The 26,176-nt window shown below is 38.6% G+C and overlaps 1 protein-coding gene across 1 annotated transcript; it reads right to left on the reverse strand.

Moving 5' to 3' along the window:
• Nucleotides 1-16,021: 16,021 nt before the first annotated feature.
• Nucleotides 16,022-19,898, reverse strand: LOC130728757 (FBD-associated F-box protein At4g10400-like). Its single transcript, XM_057580325.1, has 4 exons — nucleotides 19,161-19,898; nucleotides 18,857-19,024; nucleotides 17,398-17,462; nucleotides 16,022-16,166 (listed from the first exon to the last, which is right to left on the reverse strand). The coding sequence occupies exons 1-4, from the start codon at nucleotides 19,896-19,898 to the stop codon at nucleotides 16,022-16,024; spliced, it is 1,116 nt and encodes a 371-aa protein (XP_057436308.1).
• Between the last annotated feature and the right edge of the window lie 6,278 nt (nucleotides 19,899-26,176).

Genomic DNA, 26,176 nt, shown 5'->3' on the forward strand with positions numbered 1-26,176 from the left:
TGACTTTGGTCTCCAAAATTGGTCTTTACTCCAAAATAAATCAACCACCAACGTATTTAAATAATATCTCGAATAATATCTAAGATAAAACCGCTAGCGTAAAATAAAAATATCGATGTACGACAAAAATAAAACCACGGTTTAAAAAAAATCCATAAATAAAAGTTTCGTTCTTCAAGCAATCAGCCCAAGAAACTCTTCACGCAAGTGTCGATCTTTTGTGTTGCCATGTTAACAATCCACACCAAACTCGTCGCTCTTGAGAGGTAAATTTCCACCACTTGGCTCTCCATCGTCTAAAGCGTTAAACGCCCGAATAATCAAGTAGCAAACATTAAGGGTTTGTTCCAAAACAAAACAAACAACAAGAATTCAAAATTAAGATAAATCACCGATTTCAAATTCTTGATAAGATAAGGTGACAAGAATTCAAATTCAAAATTAAAGATCAGATGATGATTTCAAATTTAAAGATAATAAAAGATAACAACAAACTCAAAATCTTAATCTAAACATGCAACAACAACTTTGAGATGGAGAAAAATCAACAACTTATCAAGAACTCAAAACAAGCCACATGAAATCCATCAAGCAAGATAGAGTTAGTCCTAATGCCTACATGCAACCGCGCCTAAAAATATGGTTCATTACTATTGCTTTCGTCTTGAGTCGATGTCTCGTGCTGATTTGTGTTCCCTCCAATGCCGAGATGGGGCTCCGTTTCTTTTGGATTTGTGCGGCTTTATCCTCGCCACATCTAGGTCCCTGATGGATGCCTCCTCTCGTTGATTGTTTGATGCATGATCAAGGGTTTAGCCCATGTGGATATTCATTTTGATTCAATTTATGTTGCTGCCTTGTATATAGATTTATGGGGTGAGAGCTCATTTTAGATTTTGTTTTGTTGCATTGGGGGACTATGCTCACATTGTTATGTGATGTTTGTACTATGGACCTGTTTTATCTATTAAAACTGTCTACTTATAAAAAAAAACCCCAAAAAGCAACATGCACAGATAAAAAAAACCAATAGCAAGGGCAGTATACATAGCAGCACCCAAATGGAAAGCATGCACAACTTTCATTTATTTTTTTGGAAAGCGAAAACTTCACTAGATGAAATGGTAGATAGTACAAACATCACTCACCAAAGTGAGTATAATCCCCCTCAAAAATACATAGGAACACCTAAAAACGCAGTTTAGGATGTGCTAAATTGCTACACGATGATCCATTGATTAAGCAAGAGACCTTGGAATCTAATTGCTTAAGTGCACCAAAAAATAAAACTTCAGAAACTCAACACCTAATAAACACCTCACAAATTGCAGGATAAACCACAAAAGTCAAAACAAGTCGACAAGGACCTATACTCGGATCAAAGACAAACGACCAATAATTAGCAGGGTCCTAGTGATACACAGGAAGAGCTATTCATGTGAATGAATCTTGTTAAAATTACCATGTCCAAGTATATATAACCTGTGGATGACCAGTACCACATATATTTCCATTGAAAAACAACAACAATAATGAATCATACCCCACCACTAGGGAAATAACCAGATAGACAACTAGCTCCACAAAATCTTCAAAGTTGATTGATTGACGAAGCTACAGACCAACCTAGATTCTAATTCCTTCCACATGCATTCCAATCCTTGTAGATAAGGACAACACCTCAAGGCCCTTAAAAAGCAAGTCTTCGAAAAACTCCCTCACACTTCAAAGAAAAGAAGAAATTCAAGTCCAAGAGAGGTCCTAGAGACACATATATTGATGCAAACCTGCCGATCCCTACACTGATCAATTCAGCAAAGATCCACAAGATCTGACAAATGCATGGAGACCACAACACGAACATTTCATCAACATTGAAGCTACTGTCGAAAGACACTACATCCGTCTTGACAGTACAACAACCCCGCGAGAAAAACCAAGGAACAAAGAACCAGTGACAAGAACAAGGCCAGCAACCAGAACAAGGGAATTAAAGGGACGAAGCTTTACAAAATCTACAAAAAATTTGAATCCCAACCAGTAGAACTTATCATGATCTGGTGATTTATTTCCTCTGTATCCAAAACTATTTTACATGTTGGAGATATCCTCTGGCACCCGGATAAATGTTTAGAAAACCAGTCCTTTTGATCTTTTTCCATATAACGAGAACAGTGGAGTGTCATCACTTGTAAAAGCCTAGCATTCCTCATGATAAATGCTGCAAATTGAAAATCATCATCTGCGGCTTGAAAGTTTCCAATAGTGCATGTTCTAAGATGCCATGAAACACATTCCGGAATAAGTTCTTCTTTATATGCCCACTTCTCTATATAAAATTTGTTATAAGCATGCTGTCAAACATATAATAATAGAATAAGACTTCTGAAAAGATACATATATATATATATATATATATATATATATATATATATATATATATATATATATATATGCCAACAGGACAAAAATAAAAATGCCCATAAACAGCACAGACCTTTTCAATGGTAACAGAAACCAGATAGAAGAAGAAGAAAACTGAGAAAATTCTATTGAATGAACAAAATGATTCAATACAATACACTGTGTGTTTATTCTTTGCTATTTATACTACTTGCTGTAGGAGCACTATAACTACTGTGTATCTAAACTACAGGGTATACTCTACTCCTCAATCAGTTAGATTGTTGTAACTGTCTAACAACTTGCTAGCTGTATGCTGAGGTGGACTCTGAGCTGTCATCTACACATGCTGAATTGGTTATGCCCTCAAGTGTCTCCTTGTTTTCTTTCTCATTTATTAGCCTCCCACAAGCTGGACCATGGTAAATATCTAACATGTTCAGCTTGCTTAATAAGAAAGAGAAAGGACCAACTGACAGTGCTTTGGTGAAGAAGTCTGCCACTTGAAGCTTTGAAGAGATAGGTAGTAATTTCATAAGACCAGCCTCTGACTTTTCTCTTACTATATGGCAGTCAATCTCCAAGTGCTTAGTCCTCTCATGGAATACTGGATTAGCTGCAATGTGGAGAGCACTCTGATTATCACAGTAGATAACTGAAGGTTTAGCTGGCTCTATCCTTAGATCCTTTAGCAAGTAAGAAAGCCATTGCAGTTCACAAGTAGCTGAGGCTAAAGCTCTATACTTTGCTTCAGAAGAAGATTTAGACACAGTTTGTTGTTTCTTTGATTTCCAACTAACAAGAGATTTTCCAACAAAGAAACAATATCCTGTCACTGATCTTCTTGTGTCTATGCATCCTCCCCAATCTGCATCACTAAAACCAAGCAACTGAATTACAGAATCTCTAGGGAAAAATAACCCTTTACCAGGATTTCTTTTAAGATATTTAAGGACCCTTTGTGCTGCTGTATAGTGTGCCATTGTTGGCTTGGACAAATATTGACTGAGTTGCTGAACTGCATATGTGATGTCAGGCCTTGTTGTAGTTAAATATAACAATCTCCCCACAAGCCTTCTATATGAAAACACATCATCATATAACTCCCCCTCATCTTGTGACAATCGAACAGATGGATCAAGAGGAGTACTAACTGGTTTACTGCCTAAAACTCCTGAATCAGTAAGCAAATCTAGGCAGTACTTTCTTTGACATAAAGAAATCCCTTGTGCAGAATGAGCAACCTCAAGGCCTAGGAAAAACTTGAGAATTCCCAGATCTTTGATTTTGAAGGCATTATCTAAGACTCTCTTTATCTCGTCAAACTCTAGGAGTGAATTTCCAGCCAATATGATATCATCTACATAAATGAGAAGGACTGTGAACTTGTCTCCTTGATATTTAGTAAAGAGGGAATGGTCTGAATGTGCTTGTTGATAACCACAAGACACTAGCAAACTAGTCAGCTTGGCATACCATTGTCGACTGGCTTGTTTAAGACCATACAAGGACTTGTGTAATTTGCAAACTTTGCTAGAATCTGTACAAATTACCCCTTCTGGCACTTGCATATACACATCTTCAAACAAATCTCCATGGAGAAAAGCATTGTTTACATCTAACTGATGTAAATGCCAACCATGTATAGAAGCAAGAGCCAATACCATTCTCACTGTGGTTAATTTAGCCACCGGAGAAAAAGTATCAAAATAATCCAAGCCTTCAATTTGATTGTATCCCTTGGCTACCAATCGTGCTTTATATCTTTCTACTGTTCCATCAGCCTTCCTCTTGATTTTATACACCCATTTATTTCCAATAGGAACAGTGTTAGGAGGTAAATGAACCAAACTCCAAGTTCCATTAGCTTCTAAGGCTGCAATCTCTAAATTCATAGCATCAATCCAGCATTTATGTTGGGCAGCTTCAGTGTAGCATGTAGGCTCAGAGTCAAGAGATAAAGACAGCACATATTTATGATGAGGAGGAGATAAATGGGAAAAAGACATATAACTAGATATAGGATATTTACTACCTGAAGATGTGGAAGTGACTACACAAGAGGAAGAAGGACAAATGTAGTCCTTGAAATGTGATGGTTGATGTCTAGTTCTCTTGGAGCTTCTGGGCTGTGCTGGTGCTGCAGGAGAATCTGTCATAGGCTGTGATGACAAGACACCTGGAGAGATAGCTTGTGCAGGAAGCAAACTCTCTTCAAGCTGAGAAGTCAGAACATCTTGTGGAGAAAACACACCTTCTTCATGTGTAGTGGCATTGTCAAGATTAGGAGCACCAGATGTCAGAACCTCCCAAGGTAGAGCCCCTGTGTGTTGATAAGGCAAAACATGATCATAGAAGACCACATTCCTAGAAACACTCAAAGACCTGCTTGTCATATCCAAAACTATGTATCCCTTAGTCCCATTTGGATAACCCATGAACACACACTTCTTAGCTCTAGGGTCTAACTTGTGTCTATTATTCTGCAATGTGGACACATAGCATAGAGAACCAAAAACTTTCAGGTCTGTCAAATCTGGAGGTTTATGATGCAAGAGTTCATAAGGTGATTTGTTCTGTAAAACTATAGTTGGAACTCGATTGATCAAGTACACTGCATGTTGAACAGCATAATTCCAATACTGTCTTGGCAATTTGGACTGAAACAACAATGCTCTTCCTACATTCAAAATGTCCTGATGTTTCCTCTCTACCCTTCCATTTTGCTGAGGACACTCAACACAAGAAGTTTCATGCACAATGCCATGAGTTGCATAAAAAGCTTGAAGGGTAAATTCTGGTCCATTATCAGTTCTAACAGTTTTTACTATAGCTCCAAACTGTGTTTTAGCATAAGCTATAAAATTTTGGACCTTACTTGGGACTTCTGACTTCTGTTTTAACATGACAATCCACAAGTATCTAGTATTATCATCTACTACAGTCAAAAAATATTTATGACCATGGACTGTTGCAGTTGAGAAAGGACCCCAGATGTCAAAATGTAGCAATTCAAAAGGTTGCACAGCTTTATTAGAACTTAAAGAATAGGACAATCGTTTTTGTCTAGCCATATGGCATACATCACAAACCAAATCACTAACAAGAGCCTTATTTACATGAATATAAGGGTATTCCTTAGACATGGCTAGTAATTTGTCTTTAGACAAATGTCCTAATCTAAAATGCCAAATTACAGAACTAGGTATGACTAGAGAACCAGTTGTGCTCACTGTGCTAATCTTTGCTCCTGCTTGTGCTGTTTCCATTGCTGATTGCTCCACTAGACCATCAACCACCAAGTAATAGAGTCCTTCCTCTTGTTTAGCCAAACCAATCATCTTCTGAGTAATGATGTCCTGTATCAAAGAATGTGAGGAATAGGAATGTACTACACAGAACAAATGTTCACAAAGCTTGGAAGTGGAAATGATGTTGAAACTAAATTCAGGGACATATAAAACATCTTTCAAAGAAAGGGAGGATGTGAAAATCACAGTACCAGCCAATTGAGCTCTCACTGTGTTACCATTTGGCAACTGAACACTCATAGGTTTTATTTTAGAAAAGGAATGAAAAAGATTAAGACTAGAACACACATGGACAGTAGCTCCTGAATCCAATATCCAAGAACTACTAGCTTTGGATGAAGGAGGATAATAAGACAATACAATAGCTGTACCTTTTCCTTTGGAATTATTACCATCAAGAGACTTGTGTTGCTGAGTATGTATCTGATTGACTTGATGTGATCCTTCATGGATCCTTAATTGATTGATATGAGATGCACTAGCAGCTTGTGCTTCTGAATTTCCTTGTATCAATGTAAGCAACTTCTGATATTGTTCTACTGTGAAACTTGGAACTGAAACTGGCAATGAAGCTGTAGAATTAATGCTGGAACCATTCAAAGCATGAGAAGATTGTGGAACATCCAGATTCTGTCCTTCTTCATTATAAGAATTATCACTGATATAACTATCTTCTGACTGTAGATTGTTCACAGTTCCTGTGTTGTTAGACCTAAAAGAAGGTGGCAAGCCATAGATCTTGTAACATGTATCAATCGTGTGCCCTATTTTTCCACAATGTGTGCAAATTCTATTTCCTCTACCAGATCCTGAGTAGAATCCTCTTCCATTGCTGCTTGATGTGGAATTTCTTCCACCATTATACTGATTTCCTTGAGGATAACCTCTACCTCTACCAAATCCTTGCCTATTATCAACTGCATTCAACATAGACCTTGTATCACCTAAATTCTGACCAGAATTACTAGAAATTGAACTAGATTGTCTTTCTTGTTGAATCACCATAGAAAACACTTCATTCAGTGATGGTAAAGGCTTCATAAGCAAGATTTGTGATCTAACAGTAGCAAACTCCTCATTGAGTCCAGTCAAGAAACGAATTATATAGTCTTGATCCTTATAGATCTTAGCATTACCCTGGCATGGACATCTAGCATTACAAATGCATATAGGTAGTGGCCTAAAACCATCAATCTCCTCCCATAGAGTTTTCAATTCAGTAAAAAAATCAGTCACAGAAGATGATCCTTGCTTCAAATTTGAGATCTCACTTTGCAATTCAGAAATTCGAATTAAATCTACTTGTGAAAATCGCTCCCTCAATTCATTCCAAATGTCAAGAACATTTTCAATGTAAACTAGGTTTTGTGCAATTGAAGCAGAAACAGAGTTCATGATCCAAGTATGAATGAGATTATTGCACCTTTCCCATGCGAAATAGAGTGGATGATCTGATTCTGGAACTGGAATGCTTCCATCAACGAATCGGAATTTGTTCTTCGCGCTCAGAGCTCTTCGCATCGAACGCGTCCATGTCTGGAAATTCGCACTTGTCAGCTTCGGCGAAACGGTAACTGTGGAAGGTCCATCACCTGGATGAACGAAATAGGGACTGAGAGGATCAAGAGAAGGATCGAGTACGCCATTGTTGGATCCAGAAGCTTCTGGTTGTCCATTGTTGTTCTTCCTTGCCATTGAATCAGAGTAAACGCAGCAGAGCTCTACAAGAGAGCTCTGATACCATAACAGAAACCAGATAGAAGAAGAAGAAAACTGAGAAAATTCTATTGAATGAACAAAATGATTCAATACAATACACTGTGTGTTTATTCTTTGCTATTTATACTACTTGCTGTAGGAGCACTATAACTACTGTGTATCTAAACTACAGGGTATACTCTACTCCTCAATCAGTTAGATTGTTGTAACTGTCTAACAACTTGCTAGCTGTATGCTGAGGTGGACTCTGAGCTGTCATCTACACATGCTGAATTGGTTATGCCCTCAAGTGTCTCCTTGTTTTCTTTCTCATTTATTAAATGGCAAGAGACTGAAGCTTGGGACAATAAGGAAGCACTTCCAATACCCCATCCCAGCCAGGGAAGGCACCAAAGCATATCTCAATTTTGATTAAGTTTCTAAACACAGGCATGTCTCTGAAGTAGGAGTTGATGTGTTCATTTCCGTTCCTGTCTCTATGGTCCATCTGTAAAACTTTACCAAGATCAGTCTCAAAATGAATTTGAATGAGTAAAAGAAGTTACAAAGAAATCATAATAAATATATATCATATTTTCATACCAGCTCTATGTGTTGAAACTCAACATTAGGAACTGCACTAAAAGGAACATCCATTGTACGTATTTGTGCTTTCAGCAACTTGGGCAAGGTTTTAAACCCTGTAGTGTAAGTGTAAACATGTTCAAAACTGGGAACTGAAGCGTACAAATCCACAAGAATGGGACACCCATTAAGAAGTTTCTTGACATCCTCCCTTGTTTGAAAGGGAGTCTCTATCAAATGAAGAGTTTTAAGTGAGGGAAGATGAACAGACTCAACATGATGACCAATGGCTAACCCACTCAGCTTCGAAACCACGAGGAATTGGGAGGTAAAAATGCTGGGCGACAAGGACAAGAGCCCCGTGGTGGAAACTTGGAGATTCAAACCGCAACATTGTTTAGTGGCTTCGACCCACTCATCCACGTTGTACGGGTAATTGTCACAGTGCTTAGACTGAGACATGAGGCAAAATGTTTCGATGGGAAGGTGCTGGACGCGAGGGGAGAGCAGAACCGTGTCCACGATGTGGCGGAAGCAAAGGTAGGCCTCTTCGTCTTCTACGCCGTCATCCTCGAAGCGGAAGGTGGTGAGGGAGAGGCAGAGTGGGGTCTACCGTTTGGAAAGAACGGTGGTGGAGAATGCGAGTTTGGTTGGAAGAAAAGAGAGGATGTGGTGAAGCAATTCATCTAGGTAGTGACATTTTTTTGTATGAAGAGTAGATGATGATGCTCACATCACAATTCGCAGCCTCACGGTCATATAGGTAGGTTTCTTTTATAAAGTTTTTACACTTCAATTAATCCATTAATCTTCCCTTGTTTTCAATAGCTAGGCTTTCAACGCATGCATGCTTTCAGCGGGTTTCAAGAAAAGTTTCTTCTTCAATACAATAAATAGCTCTTTTTCCAATATTGTTCTCCAACAGTCTCTTAAAAAGTCACCATGGTTGAAGCCTGAAGGCACAAGAAGGTTTTGAGAGGTCACCCTCTCTGTACCCTGTCTACCAACTACCAAGTGAAACTTCAATAGAAATATTTGGAGGTCAAAATAAATTTAGATATATAAATTTAAAATATTTCATGGAGTATATAATGGTAATTTTGTTGATGTGAAGAGCATCAATTTATATACTAGAATAATTTGAGTAGCAAAATCACTCGACATAAAGTTAATATCAATTAGTAGTACTAATGTTTAGAATTAATTTTACTATTATATAAAATTACTATAGGGTTTAAGGTTTTTGCTTATAAAAAAATTACTGTAGAGCAATGTGAAGGATCACGCGCTTACCACTACGCCAAAACCAATTGGTGTTAGTGAGGGCGCAACGTTATTTCCTTATAACGTAGCAGACAGCGCCCCGTTTCGAACGCTACCTAGCAGGTAGGATGCTGGCCCACCTGGACCCAACAATCCCCCCCCAGCACCTGCCAGCCAAACTAGCTGCACAGCATGAATAATTTTGTATAATAATATAAAATTCAAAAAATTATTTTAAAAAAAATATAATATGTTGAAGAAAAATTTAAATACTAATAGTTTATTTTGAATGATAACTTGGTGACTCAAACCAAATCAATCTGATTTTAATTGGATTAGTTCAGTTCAAACTCACTGTAGGAAACATTGGATTTAGCTTTTCCTCGACCCTAATGCTTAGCGTCAGCCAAACTGACACAATGCTTACGTAAAACGTTAAAATTTATTGTTGCCATTTTTTCTTTTCAAACTTTTCTCTCACAATCTAGTTGTAACCTTGTTTGGGTGGTCGTTGCACCTCTCCTTTCTGGTGTGGCGGCAACACTCCTTGTTCCACCTCTTTCCTTTCTTCTCCCTCTTGATATGAAAGTTTCTTGCCTCCTATCAGATTTAGTTTCTCGGGCTCCCCTTTTTTGTTGCTCCCTGTTCGATCCCTCTTTTTTTCCAAGTCGACCCCCTCCCCAATTCTAGTGGTGGCTAGATCTTGGGTGTTTGTTGGTGGTTAGCTTGGAGAGGTGGTGGTTGTTGTGGTGCTGCTCAGTCGTCGGTGGAGGAGTTGTTGCAGGTATGTTGTCATCATTGTGTTCGTAGAGGGTTTTGAATTTGAAATCGAATATGGTCTCAACCTTGGGTTTTTACTATGGATCTTGCCCTCACCCTCCTCCCAGTGCTCAAGATAAGTTCTTCTTGGATCTGGTTCTCATGCCTTCAAAGTGCTTATCATTTATTCTTCTCCTCCACCTTCTTGCAACTTTGGTATAGGCGGCAGATCTGGCGCTTCTATCAGTTCTATTTGTGAGGAGGTCCTTGGTGGATTATTGGTTGAAGGTGCGGTGCAACCGATGTGCTTGTCATGGTTTGAATGCTACTCGAGGTCAACGGTAGAGGATTTGGGCCAGTGGTGTGCAAATTGGGGTCAACGAAGACTAATCTAGGTTTTTAGGTTTAGGTAATTGTGGTTGCGCTTTGATCTCATTGTCCCGTATGTTTTTCTAAGTGAACTAGAGTGCGCGACATGCCCGTTATATTGGGCATGTTTTTATGCTTTCATTTTCTTGTTGGGTTATGTGGCTTTTCTTCGGCGCGTCTCGTTCCCCAATGAATGCCCCTTCTTGTTTGTCGTTTGGTGCTTGACTTGGCTTTGGGGTCCTTATTGATGTTTCTTGGAGTTTATCCTGCATTTTGTGTAGGTGTTTATTAGGTGTTGGATTTCTAAAGATTTATCTTTGGGTGGACCAATTTCCAAGGTCTTTTGCCCAATGGATCGTCAGGTAGCAATTTAGCTCGTCCTAAATTGCTTCTAGGCTTCTAGGTTATTCGATGCTGCTTGAACTATTCATCATCCCATCTAATAAAAGTTTTTGCTTTATTAAAAATCTTAAAATTTAAATTAATTTGTTCCACTTAATAGTAGCGCTGATGAGACCTATACCCTAGGTTTTGAGGCGTATCCATAATTGTTTGTTGGAGGGGACGAAATATAACAATAATAATAATAATAAATCTTCAATGAATATTATATACACGTTAAATAAAAAAATTTATTTAAATATTTACTAAATTTGTCTATTATTATAGGCTTAAAAGCATTTCATGCCCCTAATGTATCAAGTTTGTGCAAATGTCGTCCCTACTCTTTTTTCGTCTATGTTTGTATCAATAGTGCTCTTTAAAGAAAATTTTCTCAATATATACAACTAATAAATCTATGTGAAGGTCATCTTTAATCGACTCATGCAACGTCACCAATTTTAATTATCCATCCTAAATTGCAGAGCAATCGGATGTGGGAGGTACCGCCAAGCATGCCATGATATCTACCAACTCTAGTACGCCCAATTAACGAACAAAGACTCTAGCTAATCTTCAAAATTAGCATTGTACGTGAGAATTTGTGTCAATGGGACCGACACTAAACATGAAATATTAGCGTCGGCCCAAACGACCAACGTTAATGTTAAATCATTAGCTCGGTCTTTTGTACAAGTGAATAGTGTCGAGATAGTATTGGCTTTTCCAACACTGTCTTTTTTAAAAGCGAAAAAATTTATTAGATAGAATTAATGGTCGATCGATAGTACAAACAACACCCAACAAAATGATCATAATTCCCCCAGTAATACATAGAAAAACATTAAAACAAAGCAATTTAGGACGAGCTAAATAGCTTCCCAAAGATAAAAAATTATAAACCCAACATCTGAAAAACACCTACCTTGCACCAATTGCAGGATAAACCTCAAGCAAAATCCACAAGGACCTTTACTCGGATCAAGTACCAAACGACCAACTAAAAGGGGCATCCGCCGAAAACCTAAATGCGGTGAAAAATAACCACATAATCCAACAAAGTTAGAGTCCATCTCGCCATTGGAGGGGACGAGCATCATGACAAACTATCGACCAGAAAGTAAAAGCTTAAAATCCTGCTCAATCGGGTGTGGGGAGGAGGGTGAGGCAAAATCCACCATCAGAACTCAAGGCTAAAAGACCAACTTCGAATCAAAACCCTCGACGAAACAACATTGACAATGTAACCTGTAGCAACTCCTCCATCAGCGACCGAGGACGACCATCCACTACAGGCACCACCGCTTTGAGTGAATCATATAGACCAACCATCAGAGGAGGGGCGACAACCAGAACGGGAAGAACGAACAGTCACGCGGCAAAAACGGGTCCAGAGAAACAATATCTGGTAAGAGGCAAGGAGTTTTCACGAAAAGAGAGAAGAAAGGAGAGCACGAAGCAAGGGGGTTGCCACCGAGCCGAAAGGGACGCACGATGGCCACCCAAACCAGGTTTCAACGAGAGAGAGAGAACTTTTAGAGATAGAAAGAACTAGTGTCTAATAATTGTATATGGCTTTTCCAACACTGTTGTAGTACGTGTCATCCATGAAGACCAACTAGAAGACTGACTCTAGACATTTAATGTGAACTATGACTTAAACACCAAACCGACACTAAATTTGACTGACTCTAATTAGCAATTTTCTTCCAATGATTTGTTAAAGGGGCTGTCTAAATGACCCATCTTAAAATTTGGGTTAAATAACCCATGATCTAAGTTGACCAATCACATTTAAGATAAATTAGTTGATTTTTTATATTTTATTTATTAATTTATCTAGGGTTAAATATAATTTAGGTCCTGACTTATATACATAAATATAAAATGGTACTAAAAAATACACAAAAATTTTAGTCATTGAAATTATTTTTCACATATATTTCAATCCCTCAAAAATTTCTCACGGTTTGTATTTGCCATAGTTTATTGCCATGGTTTGTATTTAGCAAACACAATACCCCTCGATTTAGGTTCACCTCGCCGTAGTTTGTTCCTCATCATTTGTACTTAGCAAAGACAATACAACGTGGGTTTCATATAGATCTACAGAAGAAAACATGAATATATGAAACATAAAAAGGTGCATTCACAAAGGGTTGCATAAGATATAGTTACCCATGGCTGCGTTCTTTGATAACCCCAATGGTTGCATAAGCTGGACAATGATTTCATGGTGAATTTTTAGGTTTTGAAATAATTATATGGGGAGAGAGAAGGACTAAATTTAATGGAAGAAATTTTTGAGGGACCATAATAGATGTGAAAAATAATTTCAAGGATTAAAACTTTTGCGCTTTTTTTAGGTCCCATTTTAGATTCATTTGTATAAGTTAGGGACCAAAAAACATATTTATTGCTATAAATTAATAAATAAAATATACAAAATTCAACCAATTTATCTTAAATGTGATTGGTCCACCTAGACCATGGGTTATTTAACTTAAATTCTACCATGGGTCATTTAGACAACCCCTTTGTTAAAATGTTTTAAAATTCAAATAAAATAAAACTCATTAAATTTGTTCGGTTCAAATCTAATTAATTTTACCCTAAACACTCTACCTGCCATAATTTGGTCGTGACTCAGGACATAATTAAACTTATCCTAATGAGAAATACAATTACAAAAATAGAAAAATTAAATGTTAATCTCCAACATTTTCATTAAGAAAAAATATTTTTTCCTACAAAAATAGATTTGAAGGTATTTATATTAGCAAGAGATGAATTTGCTTTCAGTAACGTATCAATGAACATGTAAATGAAATTTATCTCATATGTAGTAGTTATAATTAACTAATCAAATATTTAACTAATAAAAACGCTTGTAATATCTTACGTAACGTAACCAAATCAACCTACACAACACAAGCTTGAGGCAACAGACTTAGGAACCCCTACCCTCTTTTATTGGCGTTTATTATCTTGTAGCCTTAGAGGGGTAGGCTTTTCTTTTTGCAGCAGACTTAGGAACCCCTTGCCTGTCTTTGTAGACCTTATTTTTTTGGGTTTATCTCTTTGTATATGGTTTTGGGTACACCTAGTACCCACTTTAATTCAATTTTGCTTATCAAAAAAAAAAACAAGCTTGAGGCAACTGAAAGATCAGGTAAAACAATAGTCAATTTCAATATATTTCAACCTTTAGAAAATCAGATTTGAGGCGAGATATTTTTCAAATTTTTTTTGAAAAGCCAATTATATATATATATATATAAGACTAAGGGGCACAATGGATGCCCAAAACCAGTACAAAAAGCACTACACAACAAAGATAGCAACCAAGCAGTATTGCAATCTAAAACTTGGCAGGCTTGCGTAAATAAGATATATAGCAGCCAAGTAGAATTTACAGAAAAGAGGTATTATTCTTGAGGATTAATATGAATATTTTCTTTCACTTCCCAAAATCATGGGCTTGTGATCGTCTGGTCGAGTGGGTAACATCGGGTATGTATAGTCTATCCTATGGGATTTAATTCCCTACTCTTTAGTTTGGACACTACAGCTGGGTAAGAATGAGGTGTTGTTGAAAGGAAAGAATGTTGGAATCAAGTGTTAGAGTCAAGTCCCACATCGGAGAAGTCAAGTTAATAGAGAGAGTTTATAAGGAGATTAACCCATAAACCTAATGCCTTAAGGTTTTGGGTTAAGATTTGGTGTCCAAGAGCCTTGCCTAAGGGTCCTCGCCGTGACTCTCCCCAACAAGTGGTATCAGAGCCGATGGTTCGTGGGACCATAGCAACAGCTGGATAACTTCCGCAGAGGGGCTGATGGTTAGTAACCATGGAAACGATCGGGTCCCTTCTGTGGAGGGGCCGATGGTTAGTAACCTAGTGACGGCTGATAGCTTCCACAGACGGGGGAGGACCATGGGTGATGTGGTTGAAAGACTCACACTTGAGGGAGAGATTGTTGGAATCAAGTGTTAGAGTCAAGTCCCATATTGGAGAAGTCAGGGTAAGAGAGAGAGTTTATAAGAAGATGGACCCATAAACCTATTGCCTTAAGGTTTTGGGTTAAGATGTGGCGTTAATATCTCTTGGTGTCTTATTCCTCAACCGATGGACTCTTCAATCTCCCCAACAAGTGGTATCAGAACCGATGGTTCGTGAGACCATGGTAACAGCTGGATAACTTCCGCAGAGGGACCGATGATGACTCTCCCCAACAAAGAATTTTAGAAGGCAAGAGATATGGGAAATGCATGTATTAAGGATTGTTTGGAGGGTAAAAGAATTGTTTGGACATCATATAAGGTTTTCCTCACTATCAGTCCTATTACAACCTTATTTGGCTAAATACATGAATTAAAAAATCTATCACATCGCATAAAATATCTCTAATTTTTTTTTTATTCCTTTCTAGCTCGAATAAACCAAGATGTGATTAGAGGAGTGTCTTGATTAAAAAAAAGATGTGAGGAGTGTCAACAAAAACTTATAGTAAGTGTAATATACTAACATTTTTATGTAATTAATTCATCCAATGAGGTTTGGAGAAGAAATAGTTTTTTAAAGGAGAAAATATATTATATAATTCTTTTGAAAACAAAATATTAATTGATAGATAATGATCGATAATACAAACATCATATAACGATTTGAGCAAAGGTCCCCCAAATGCTAAAAGAAAACCGAAAAACGAGCACGTACCATAAAACATTACAAGGCAACAAACTAACCTAGAGCCACAAACCTTAAGGGCCTAACCCCTAATCAAGCATTAAACGTTCAATGAGAAGAGGCATCCGTCGAGACCAAGATGTGGCGAGAGGAAGCCTCGCAAACCCAACAAAAACAGACTTTCATCTCGGCATTGGGGAACACGAATTAGTAAAAGACATCGACCAAAGGCAGCAACATAGCCGAACCATATTTCCAGGTTATTAAAGCACAAAGCCAATGACACTACAACCCTGAAAGCATGAGCAACGTGAAACCTGCCGCACGCAGAACCAATGCAACGAGCCCAACCAACACACCTCAATGATATCCCAGAACCTCCAACGAGAAGCCCAAAACACACCGAAAGCCCTGAAAAAGCAAAGAACCAGGCTATGCATGTTAGCAATTAAATCACCGGTTCATACCACCTAGCACGAGAACACCTCGGCACAAACAGAGTAGCGATGTAGATCGACGGAGAGAAGCAGTTATCAAAAATCTGAACTTATCTTCAATGTTAACTTAAGCAGCTTCCGTTCCATAGTTTCTAGATAAAGAAATGTTGGCCTCTTTTTGTGCAGCTTCTGCTTCTTTCTCCTTTCTTCTAGCAACCTTTTCAGTTGCAAATGCTATATTAATTTCATATTCAGCATCAGCTATTGCTTTCCTTATATTTTCCACAAGGAACAAGTGATCATGATCAATATCAAATTAGGTAGATAGACTGGCTGATCCTGCACTCATTGTCCTTCCTTTCCAATGTACATAATCTTCCATGGTGTTTGGAAGATCTAGATTGATGACATGGTATACTCTCGTGACACCCAATCCACGAGATGCAACATCAGTGGCAACCAAAATGTTGGGGTATTTTACATCACGATAGGTTCCCCCCACATCAGATCTGGCACAACAAAAAGAAGGGAAGAGGAACCTCGTCAGATTCAGAGATTAAAACAAGGGCGAAGACTGGAAAAACACGACTAAGATCGATCGATCTAGAGCTTTTCCGCCGTGAGAGAGATTAGCAAGGGCGTCGCCGCGACCTTCTTGAAAGCTAAAGACCAACCCGAGACACCAAGCACCACGGTAAACAGGTCACTGGATCTCGGAAAGGTGGAGAAGTAGAAGGTAAGGGAAGGGAAAGAAAAAGACGAAAACAATAAACGAAGGGTTGACGCTATATGGTATAAAGCCAAGAGAGAAAAAACTCAAGGCCAAATACATACCTTCCCCACAACCAGGACAGAGTTTTTTTTTTTTGATAAGCCAATTGCATTCAAAGCTTACACAAGGGGTGCTAGAACCCATAGGAAGTGGTAATGATAGTAAAAAAAACAAGTCACTACTAGAAAAAGAAGCAAAATAAAAACTACCACAACAACAAAAAAACAAATCTGAGAATAACCCAAACAGCACCCAACTATCCCGCAGCAAAACACATGCAAGGCACTAAATATAAAGTATATCCTTAAGAAAATATAACAAAAAGAGCAAAAAGAGACCACGAAGGAACTACAAATGAGCAAAAGGATGAGAAAAAATATGAAGTAGATCCTTAACAAAATATAACACTAAATATCCATCCAGGAGGTTCGCAGAACAAAATAATTAACACCATTCAGTTTAATATGTTTAGACAAAACAACAATAAAACTCATTCTTTCGAAGGACTCCAAGTCTCCAATTCAATTTTACATGCGGGAGAGATACTCGGGCACGACTGGGTTAAATGTTCGAAAAGCCAGTCCCTCTCAGATTGGTCCCAGTAAGTGCTAATATGAAGGGATAGCACTTGTAAAACCCTCGCATGTTGTAGGATATATGCTGCAAAATTAAAATCATCAAATTCGTCTTTCATTCGATAGTTTCGAATAGAGCAGGTTCTAAGATGTAACGAAACACATTCTGGAACAGGTTTTGTGTATTCCCAATCCTTTTGATAACCTAGCTCATTAGATACCTGTTAAACATACACACAAAAAATTAAGATTTATGAAATGATATGCACAGACAACAATGTGTTAAAATGTGATACAAATTTCCTTATGGTCCTAGAAAATACTAGAAACAATTAATTACTAGCCTATGTCTAGATGCTTCATAATCTAGAAATAACTAATGAATAAAAAATATACTACCGACATTAAAAGTCGGTCATGTAAAGCCTATAAAAAGGCATTAGATATGGCATGCATTTGTATTGTGTGGAGGAACACTAAATCCTCTCGACCCAATGCACTCTGCTATGCACCATGAGTAAAAGCCACACAACTTATATCTATTTCTATGTATTTCCCATTCTGATCTATGCAACTATTTCAATTATCAACAGTAGTATCAGAGCTGCGCTCGGTCATACACTGGACGTAGTGATACTACTCACCTACTATTTTAAAAACTACCCTTGCACTTTTAACCCACCTCTATACCTTTTTTAAGCTATGGCTAATATCACTCGACCTTCATCTATCACCATCTCTATTGTTGGTGAAATCTATTATCTAGAAAAAATAGCAACGGGCCTCCGAGACTCAAGTTCATCTAGAAGGAGCAACAACCTGACTATGACGACGACTTCTGAGGTTCCGCTTGAATACAAGCCCAGGCAATCCAAATCCAACAAAATGACTCTAGTTGGATTTGATGAGAGTGATGAAATATCCAACAACAAGTCTCACATCAATGGATTGGAGGCAAGAAGAATGGTTCAAACGTGAAGCCAGCTAAAATTGCACCATCAACGGTGGAAGCAAATACAACTAAAGAGATCCAGTTCAATTCGACTACGTGTGTGTTTGGTTTCAAATCTGGAGAGGCCAAACGTGGATCCAGAAATTCAAAAGCAACTATTTCTTGCTTTTGCAAACGTGGATCGGAGCCAAACGTGGACCAGCAGAAGTTTTCCAAACACACACTACAGCGCAAGGCTGAAGAGCAGTTAGCATATATATTCACAGAAGCCTTGCCAAGAGCAAGATTTGAAGACCTACAAACTATACTTGGAGTTTGGAGAAATTTGCATCAAGGAGGAGTGTTAAAATGTGATACAAATTTCCTTATGGTCTTAGAAAATACTAGAAACAATTAATTACTAGCCTATGTCTAGATGCTTCATAATCTAGGAATAACTAATGAATAAAAAATATACTACCGACACTAAGAGTCGGTCATTTAAAGCCTATAAATAGGCATTAGATATGGCATTTGTAATGTGTGGAGAATCACTAATCCATCTCCAACTATCATGTGTACTTGCTCTATATAATGGATGAAAGCCACGGCTAAGTTCACAACCCAATTTATTTTCTATTTTTTAACACAATGATCCATAAATTAACAGGAAAATCTAGAAACCTTATCAATGGCAAGAGATTGAAGCTTGGGACAATAAGGGAGCACTTCCACCACCTCAACCCAGCTAGGAAAGAGATAAAAGCTTAGCTCAAGGCTGATTAAGTTTTGAAACACGGGCATTGCTCTGTGGTAGGAATCGATGTATTGGTCTTTAGGCCTACGATTCACCTGCAAAAATTACCAATATCTTAAAAACGAAATTGATTAACAAGTAAGTAAGAACTTATACTATCATATATTAATCATCATGATTTTAAATTGCGATTGGGACTATTACAATTCAAAAAGATCCGGATTTTCATACCATTTGAATGCTAAGAGACTCGACATTGTAAATTGCACTGAAAGGAACATTGTATGTGCGAATCTTTGCTTTCACGACGTTGGGCATGATTTTATACCCTGTAGTGTAACAGAGAAGGTACTCACTGCAAGTTGTAGCGTGCAAATCCACTACACCAGGACATGCATTAAGAACTTTCTTCACGTCATCCTTCTTTTTAAAGAAAACACCAATCAAATGAAGGGTTGTGACGGAGGGAAGTTCAACAGACCCAACTTCATGATCGATTTCTACACCGATCAGCTTCAGAACCACGAGGGTTTGGGAGGTGAAAACGCTTGGCGGAATGGAAAAGTACCCCGCCGACACATGGAGATTCACGACGCGGCGACGCTTCGAGGCTTCGATCCACACCTCCGCGTTGAACGGGGGACAGCCGGGGAGGCGGAGCTTACAGGCGATGGAGAGCGTTTCGATTGGTTGGTCCTGAACATGCGGGGAGAGGAGAACATTATCGACGAAGCGGCAGAAGAGGATGAAGGCCTCTATGTCATTTTCGGCTTGGAAATCGAAGTGGAGCACGGGGAGGGAGTTGCAGATTGAGTTCCACCGCTTGGAGAGGACACTGGTGGTGAATGCAAATTTGGTTGGAAAAAATGAGAGGATGTAGCTGAGGATTTCGTCCGGTAAGGCACTGATCCGATCTTCTATCGGCGGTGTTTTCTTCGGCTGATTTTTCTTTCGCATTTTCTTCCGCATTTTGACTCACCTGAGCGGAGATTGGACTCAGCGGCGAGGAGAAGAAGTGAAGAACAGATGAAGATGATTTTCGTTACTATGCGTTAGGGTTCCAAGATTTATATACAAGTTTATTACACCATGCTAATATGGAAAATGACATCTGCACGATTAAAAAACAGACACGTAGTATACATTTTTTTCTGACAGTATATAGTGAGAATTGTGGGATAAGAGATCATTAAAAGATTAAATGAGGTGTTAATTAACCAATCAAAGCTCCAATGTAGTGCTAAATTAAATAGCCTCTACACTATCTATATACTTGGAAGATTAGGTGAACATGTATATGCAGTTAATGGGTGATTGGTGAAGGCAGTGAGAGAATTTTGATGCGATTAACATTTTTTTTATTAAAATGAATTATAATTGAACTTGTGAGATTATTATGTTAGCTTCTTTCATATAGGGGTTAAGTTGTTAGAGGAAGTCTCGAAATGATAGCTCAAGTGGTAAAAGTTAGAGACATAAGGGTTGGGTGAGATGAAGGGTGAAGGGTGAAGGGTTCGAACCCTGAGGATGACTAATCTAATAACATTACTAACAACTAACATTTACCTATAAAAAAAATTGTTAGAAGAGATGAGGTGGAGTACTTTAGATTTTTTTAAAAAGTTGGGTTAGTGCTATGGTAACAAATCTAAATGAAAAGGCTTAAGCATCATATTAGTCTCTGTCTTTGTGTCGCCGTCTGACCTAAGTCCATTGCCGGAAAAATTATTGTAAATGGTCCTCATATTTGAAAATTATTTGGAGGGGATCTTGCCAGAACTCGAAGCTCCAGAGCTCGGAGCTCCAGCGAGCGCTCATTTGGCATGCTGACTGGAATAAGTGAGCTGACATGGATTTTTTAAATAAATAAAAACCTTAACGTGGGCTAACCAAACTGAGAGCAAACAAAGTAAGTAGAAAACTAAGAAAATTGCGTAAAATGATAGATCCCTGCCGCTTGGGCGGTCCTCTTTTATTTATAGCTTGGGTTTTGGCCCGGCTGGACCATGGGTTACCCGGCCCATTTGTTACATGATAATGATAAGCCCAAAGTATAATGATTCGGTCCGCCCATATCAGTCCACAGGCCCACAAGACACTGATGTTTTAGAATTAAAACGATAGTGTCTTATTCAGGCCCACAACTTCTGGTGCGCCCGTGTACAATGTGAACAAATTTGTGAGCACGCAGGCTTCAACGGAATAAGGCTAACCACAAAGCAAAAGTATATTAGGCTAATCATTATAAGAATAATTCTTTCTGTGTGATACGTGGTGTCCAGATGACACTTTGCCCATCACCTCAATCACTGTGCACCAAATCAATCCCATTCCGGATTTTGTACCTGCTACAATCATCACAAATATACTACAGATATCTTGAAACTTGCAATGCATAAAGTCTACCTAAGCTATGCTATTCGCATTAATTGAGATGTGCATTTAAAACCCACTCATAGGGTAGCTTTTCTCTGAAACGACTCTACCCCTTCGAAACGACGTTTTTACCTGCCAACTGACATCACTCTCTGCTCAAGCGTTACCTTTTACCAAGCGTCGCCTCTTAATGGCGCGCTGGTTCACCGCCTCAATGAATTCAAATGTGTGGCCTGAATGAACGCGTGGATTCACGCAAACCACACGCATGCTCACCATTTGCCTTAAATACTTTTAACCACACCCATTCAACGCACCTTTTCATCTTCGACCTTTTCACTATATATAGCAGTCCTTCCTACCCCCAAACCATTTCACTCTTGCATTTCAAAATTTCTACTATTCCTCTGCAATTACAAAATGTCTTGCATTTACCTACAAGTGTTCTTCCGCATTACCAGAATTCGTTCAGATTAATCAAGTTCATCACATCCTTTTTTCACTGGTAAGCACTCCTCACTCAGTCTATTCGTGAAATTTTACTTCTTTCAATACAAAATATCTCATCTAGAGACTTTACCTTCTTCATCTTCTTGTTTATCCAAACCAATCTTTACTTAAAATCTATTCTCCCCCACAATTCCAACTAAATTTTACCCCTTTATATTTCATAACCCTGGATCCTTTATAATTTCAGGAATTCTTTTCAAAATGGATGCAAAACACACCCGTAGAGTCTCTAAAGCTTCTAAAACTTCTACCATTGCAGTCGATACATGGGTTACTAGCAAAGTTAAAACTAGGTTTACTAAATTCTGCAATGTTAAAACTGTAATGGATTTAATCACTGAAAATACTTTTCGTTCTGATGGCCAAGATGTGTACCTTGACATAGTCCCCTGTTTACCTACTGAACCTTGTTGTTTTGGGGCTCCTGACCTTAACGGCAAAAACCACACCTATTTCTTTGAAAATATCTTCTCTGACCTAAAATATAAACTCCCTCTCTCAGATTTCACTTGCTCCGTTTTAACTTTATTGAATGTCGCCCCGACACAACTCCATTGTAATAGTTGGGCATACCTCAGGGCGTTCGAACTTCTGTGTCAAGTGTTAGGTATCGAACCCACTAGCAATAGGTTTTTCTACTTCTTTGAAACTAGCGGTAGAAGCATAAAAGGCGAATATCTTTCTTTAGCCGCCGCTAGGGGAAAAGGCCTAATTACCTTGTTCAGAAGCCACTACAAACAGTTCAAAGGGAAATTCTTTAGGCTAAACGAAACCGAGAAGTGCAAGGATGTATTTTATTTCAACGATGGAAGCCCAAAGTTCCCTTTCTACTGGACCGCCCGTTATGAGGCTATCATCAAACTACCTGATGATTCCCTCACCCCTGAGGAAATGGTGGATTGCACCTTTTTATCTAGCATTGATTTGAATCTCACTGAATTTCTAGATGCCCATTATGAAAACAGATTGGGTGAATATGTGGGTAAGACTCTTTAATTTCAACATCTTTGTATTTCGAGTGTTTATTTTATTTCTAATATTACCATTCTGTTTCAGCAAAAATGACTCGCCTCCGTCGGGAACAACAGGCTGCAAGGGAAAAAAGAAACCCAGCGAAAACTCTGATAGATGCCGATGCTAGTCATTCAGGCACCGAATCGAATCGCCCGCAAAAGAAGAAGAGAAAGAATGAAACACCTGAATCGGCCAAAGGAAAAAACTCTTCTCAGCCCTCAATGGAAAAATTCATGGTGAAGGGTAATCCTCAACATACAACACACAAAGGTGGGTCTTCAAGTGCTCCGCCCTCTTCATGGAAAAGCTTGCTGAAGGAATTTGAAGAACTCACTTCTGAAGAGGTGACCTCACTATGGGACTCCAAGATTGATTTTAATTCGCTGGTGGAAACAAATTTGGTGTTCGAGGCGGATCGGGAAAAAATCAAAAAGATCGGATTAAGGGAAGCTTGCCAAGCCATCATGACGAAAGGACTTGAAATTGCGGCTATTTCCAAAATGGTTGACCTGGAGACCGCTGGCTTTGACGGGATTAATTCCGCCAAACAACTAGAAGAGAAAGAAAGAGAAATCCTAAAGATGAAGGCTACTATGAAATTGTTGGTTTCTGCCAACAAAGTGAATGAGAAGAAGGCCGCAGATTTGGCCCTGGAAAATGAACGCTTGAAGAAACATGCTGAAGATTTGAATGTCACCCAGAAAGCCAAGGAAGAAGAACTTGTGAAATCCAAAGCGAAAGTCACTCACCTTAATTCCGCCAACTCTGAATTGAAGAATGAAAATTCTAAGTTGCATTCAGAAATTTCTGAACTGAAGAATTCCGTCCTTGATCAATTTGAAGCTGGATTTGCAAAAGCCAAAGAACAGATTCTTTTCCTAAATCCTCAAGCTTCCATCAACCTTGCCGGTTCCGATCCTTATGCTAGGATTGTTGATGGTAAGTTGATCAGCCCTGATACTGGCGATGAGGAAGAAGAAGAAGAAGATGAAGGAGATAAAAATGAAGAAGATGGAAACGCCAACAACAAGGAAGGCGAAGGGGAAAATCACTAGTCCTAGCTCTGTTTAAGCATGGTTACTGCATTAATCCATCCTTTAGTTCTCTTTTATTTCCTAAGTTAGTTTAAACTTGCCTATGTTTTGTCTTTATATTTGTAAGTGTTGAGCGATTAGCTCCATAGTTTGTCCTAAGGTATTATGTAATGTTTATCAAGTACTATTAATGTGATATGTTTTCTATATATCATTATCCGCAAATTGCATAATTTTAATGGCTCTGCATCTTGCTTAAGTAACTTCAACACTTAAAAATTCTTTCATAATTTCGATACTTAATATATCTCCGTTTCTATCCATACTCTATGAAGACATCAAATCCTAACTTAACATAAAAATTACTAAGTTATTCCTTCTATTTCAATGACATGATCCATTTAATAACAACTATATTATGTAGTCAATCAACATAATTAATGATACTGTGCTTTACTAACCTTTCAACTGGTAAGTTATTGCCAAATGATTCGCCGTAATTGTTACTGTTTATAGCAACTAATTGTCTAAACAAAATTTGAACTTTTCAGTGGAAAATTCTCACTAGAATCTCCGTCAACTATTCTTTGAATCATAAGGCTTTGTATGTAACTTAGTCAAATTTTCATTTGAACTTAGTCAATTATTTATTGAATCAGAACACACATTTGATTCAATTGGTTGCTCGCGTGGAGACTTGTGCTTAGCTTAATCCAATTTAAGGCTGTGCTTATGAATTCGTGGTCATATGCTCTAGCTATGAGAGACTTACTCTTTCTCAATTGTCTGACATCGCCCAATTGATAGACCTAAGTTGACCAGTTTTCAATCAAGAAAACAAAATAAACCGAAATGTCACGCATTGGAATATTTAAAAAAAAAAAGGTTATGCCTCGTTAAAAACTCTCCCGCCTGGGGTAGAGAAAAGAGTGCATACCTGTTATTTATTAATGTGTAGTGCCTCGTTAAAAACTCTCCCGCCTGGGGTAGAGAAAAGAGTGTGCCACACTAAGTCTGATAACAAAACATAGTCTGAACAACATGGAGAAACATAATCTGAAACGACAACTGACACACAAACCAAACACACTGACAACAATACACCAACTGCGAACCCAGCAAACTAACAAACAAACACACAAACTGACAACTAACTGATCAACTGTAGTAGTAACGGAGATGTTGTGCATTCCAAGCTCTTGGAATTCTTCGCCCTGACAATTCCTCCAAATGATACGCTCCTTGGCCTAATTCCCTTAAGATCCTGTATGGTCCTTCCCAGTTTGGTGATGGCTTTGAATCGTCCGGTCCCTTAGCCTTTCTGCGTAACAACAGATCGCCAACCTTCATTTGCCTTGAAACTACCCTTGAATTGTATCGCCTTTCTGATCTCTGTTTAACCAATGCCTGTCTCAGACGAACTGCTGCTTGAGTTTCTTCCGCCAAATTTATGTCCACCAGCCTATTAACATCATTCTGATCTTCACTGTACGTAGCCACCCTAAAAGTCACATCCTGAATCTCTGCTGGAATCATGGCATCCACTCCATAAGCCAACTTGAAAGGTGTTTCGCCAGTAGTAGACTGAGGAGTGGTGTTATATGCCCAGATTACAGTTAATAACTCGTCAGCCCACAATCCCTTTGCTTCGCCCAATCGCTTCTTTATACCATTAAGAACCACCTTGTTAGCAGATTCTACCTGCCCATTAGACTGTGGGTGTTCTACTGAAGCAAATCGCAACTCAATGCCCATTTCTGAACAGAAACTCTTCACATTCCTGCTAGTAAATTGAGTTCCATTATCCGAAACTATAGTAGCTGGCACGCCAAACCTGCAAATCAACTTCCTCCAGTAAAACCTCTTAACCTTCTCTGCTGTGATCCTTGCCATTGACTCCGCCTCAATCCATTTGGTAAAATAGTCAACTGCCACTAAGACATATCGAACCTGTGACCCCGCTGGTGTAAAAGGTCCCAATATATCCACGCCCCACATCGCGAATGGCCATGACGAACTCATCGAACTCAACTCTTCGGGCGGTGCCCTGTGTAAGTCTGCGTAAATCTGACATTTGTTACATTTTTTCACATAATCCATACAGTCTGATCTCAATGTCGGCCAGTAGAATCCTGCCCTTAGAACTTTAGCTGCCAACGATCTGCCGCCAATATGACTTGCACAAACCCCCTCATGAACCTCAAACATGATTCGCTGCGCGTCCTCCTTTGAAACACATCTTAAAAGCGGCACCCCAACCCCTCTTCTGTACAATTGATCGCCAAGGAGAGTGTAATGACTTGCCTCTCGAAC

Source organism: Lotus japonicus, chromosome 1 (assembly GCF_012489685.1).
Source record: "Lotus japonicus ecotype B-129 chromosome 1, LjGifu_v1.2".
In the NCBI taxonomy this organism is placed as follows: domain Eukaryota; kingdom Viridiplantae; phylum Streptophyta; class Magnoliopsida; order Fabales; family Fabaceae; genus Lotus; species Lotus japonicus.

Excerpts from the sequence above, each read along its gene's own strand:
- LOC130728757 (XM_057580325.1), bottom strand. The coding sequence starts at position 19,898 with ATGCGGAAGAAAATGCGAAAGAAAAATCAGCCGAAGAAAACACCGCCG. Across the intron at positions 19,025-19,160 it reads AGTCTCTTAGCATTCAAATG|GTGAATCGTAGGCCTAAAGA; the intron begins GTATGAAAATCC and ends TAATTTTTGCAG. Across the intron at positions 16,167-17,397 it reads CCTGTTCCAGAATGTGTTTC|GAAAGCAATAGCTGATGCTG; the intron begins GTTACATCTTAG and ends GGAAAATATAAG.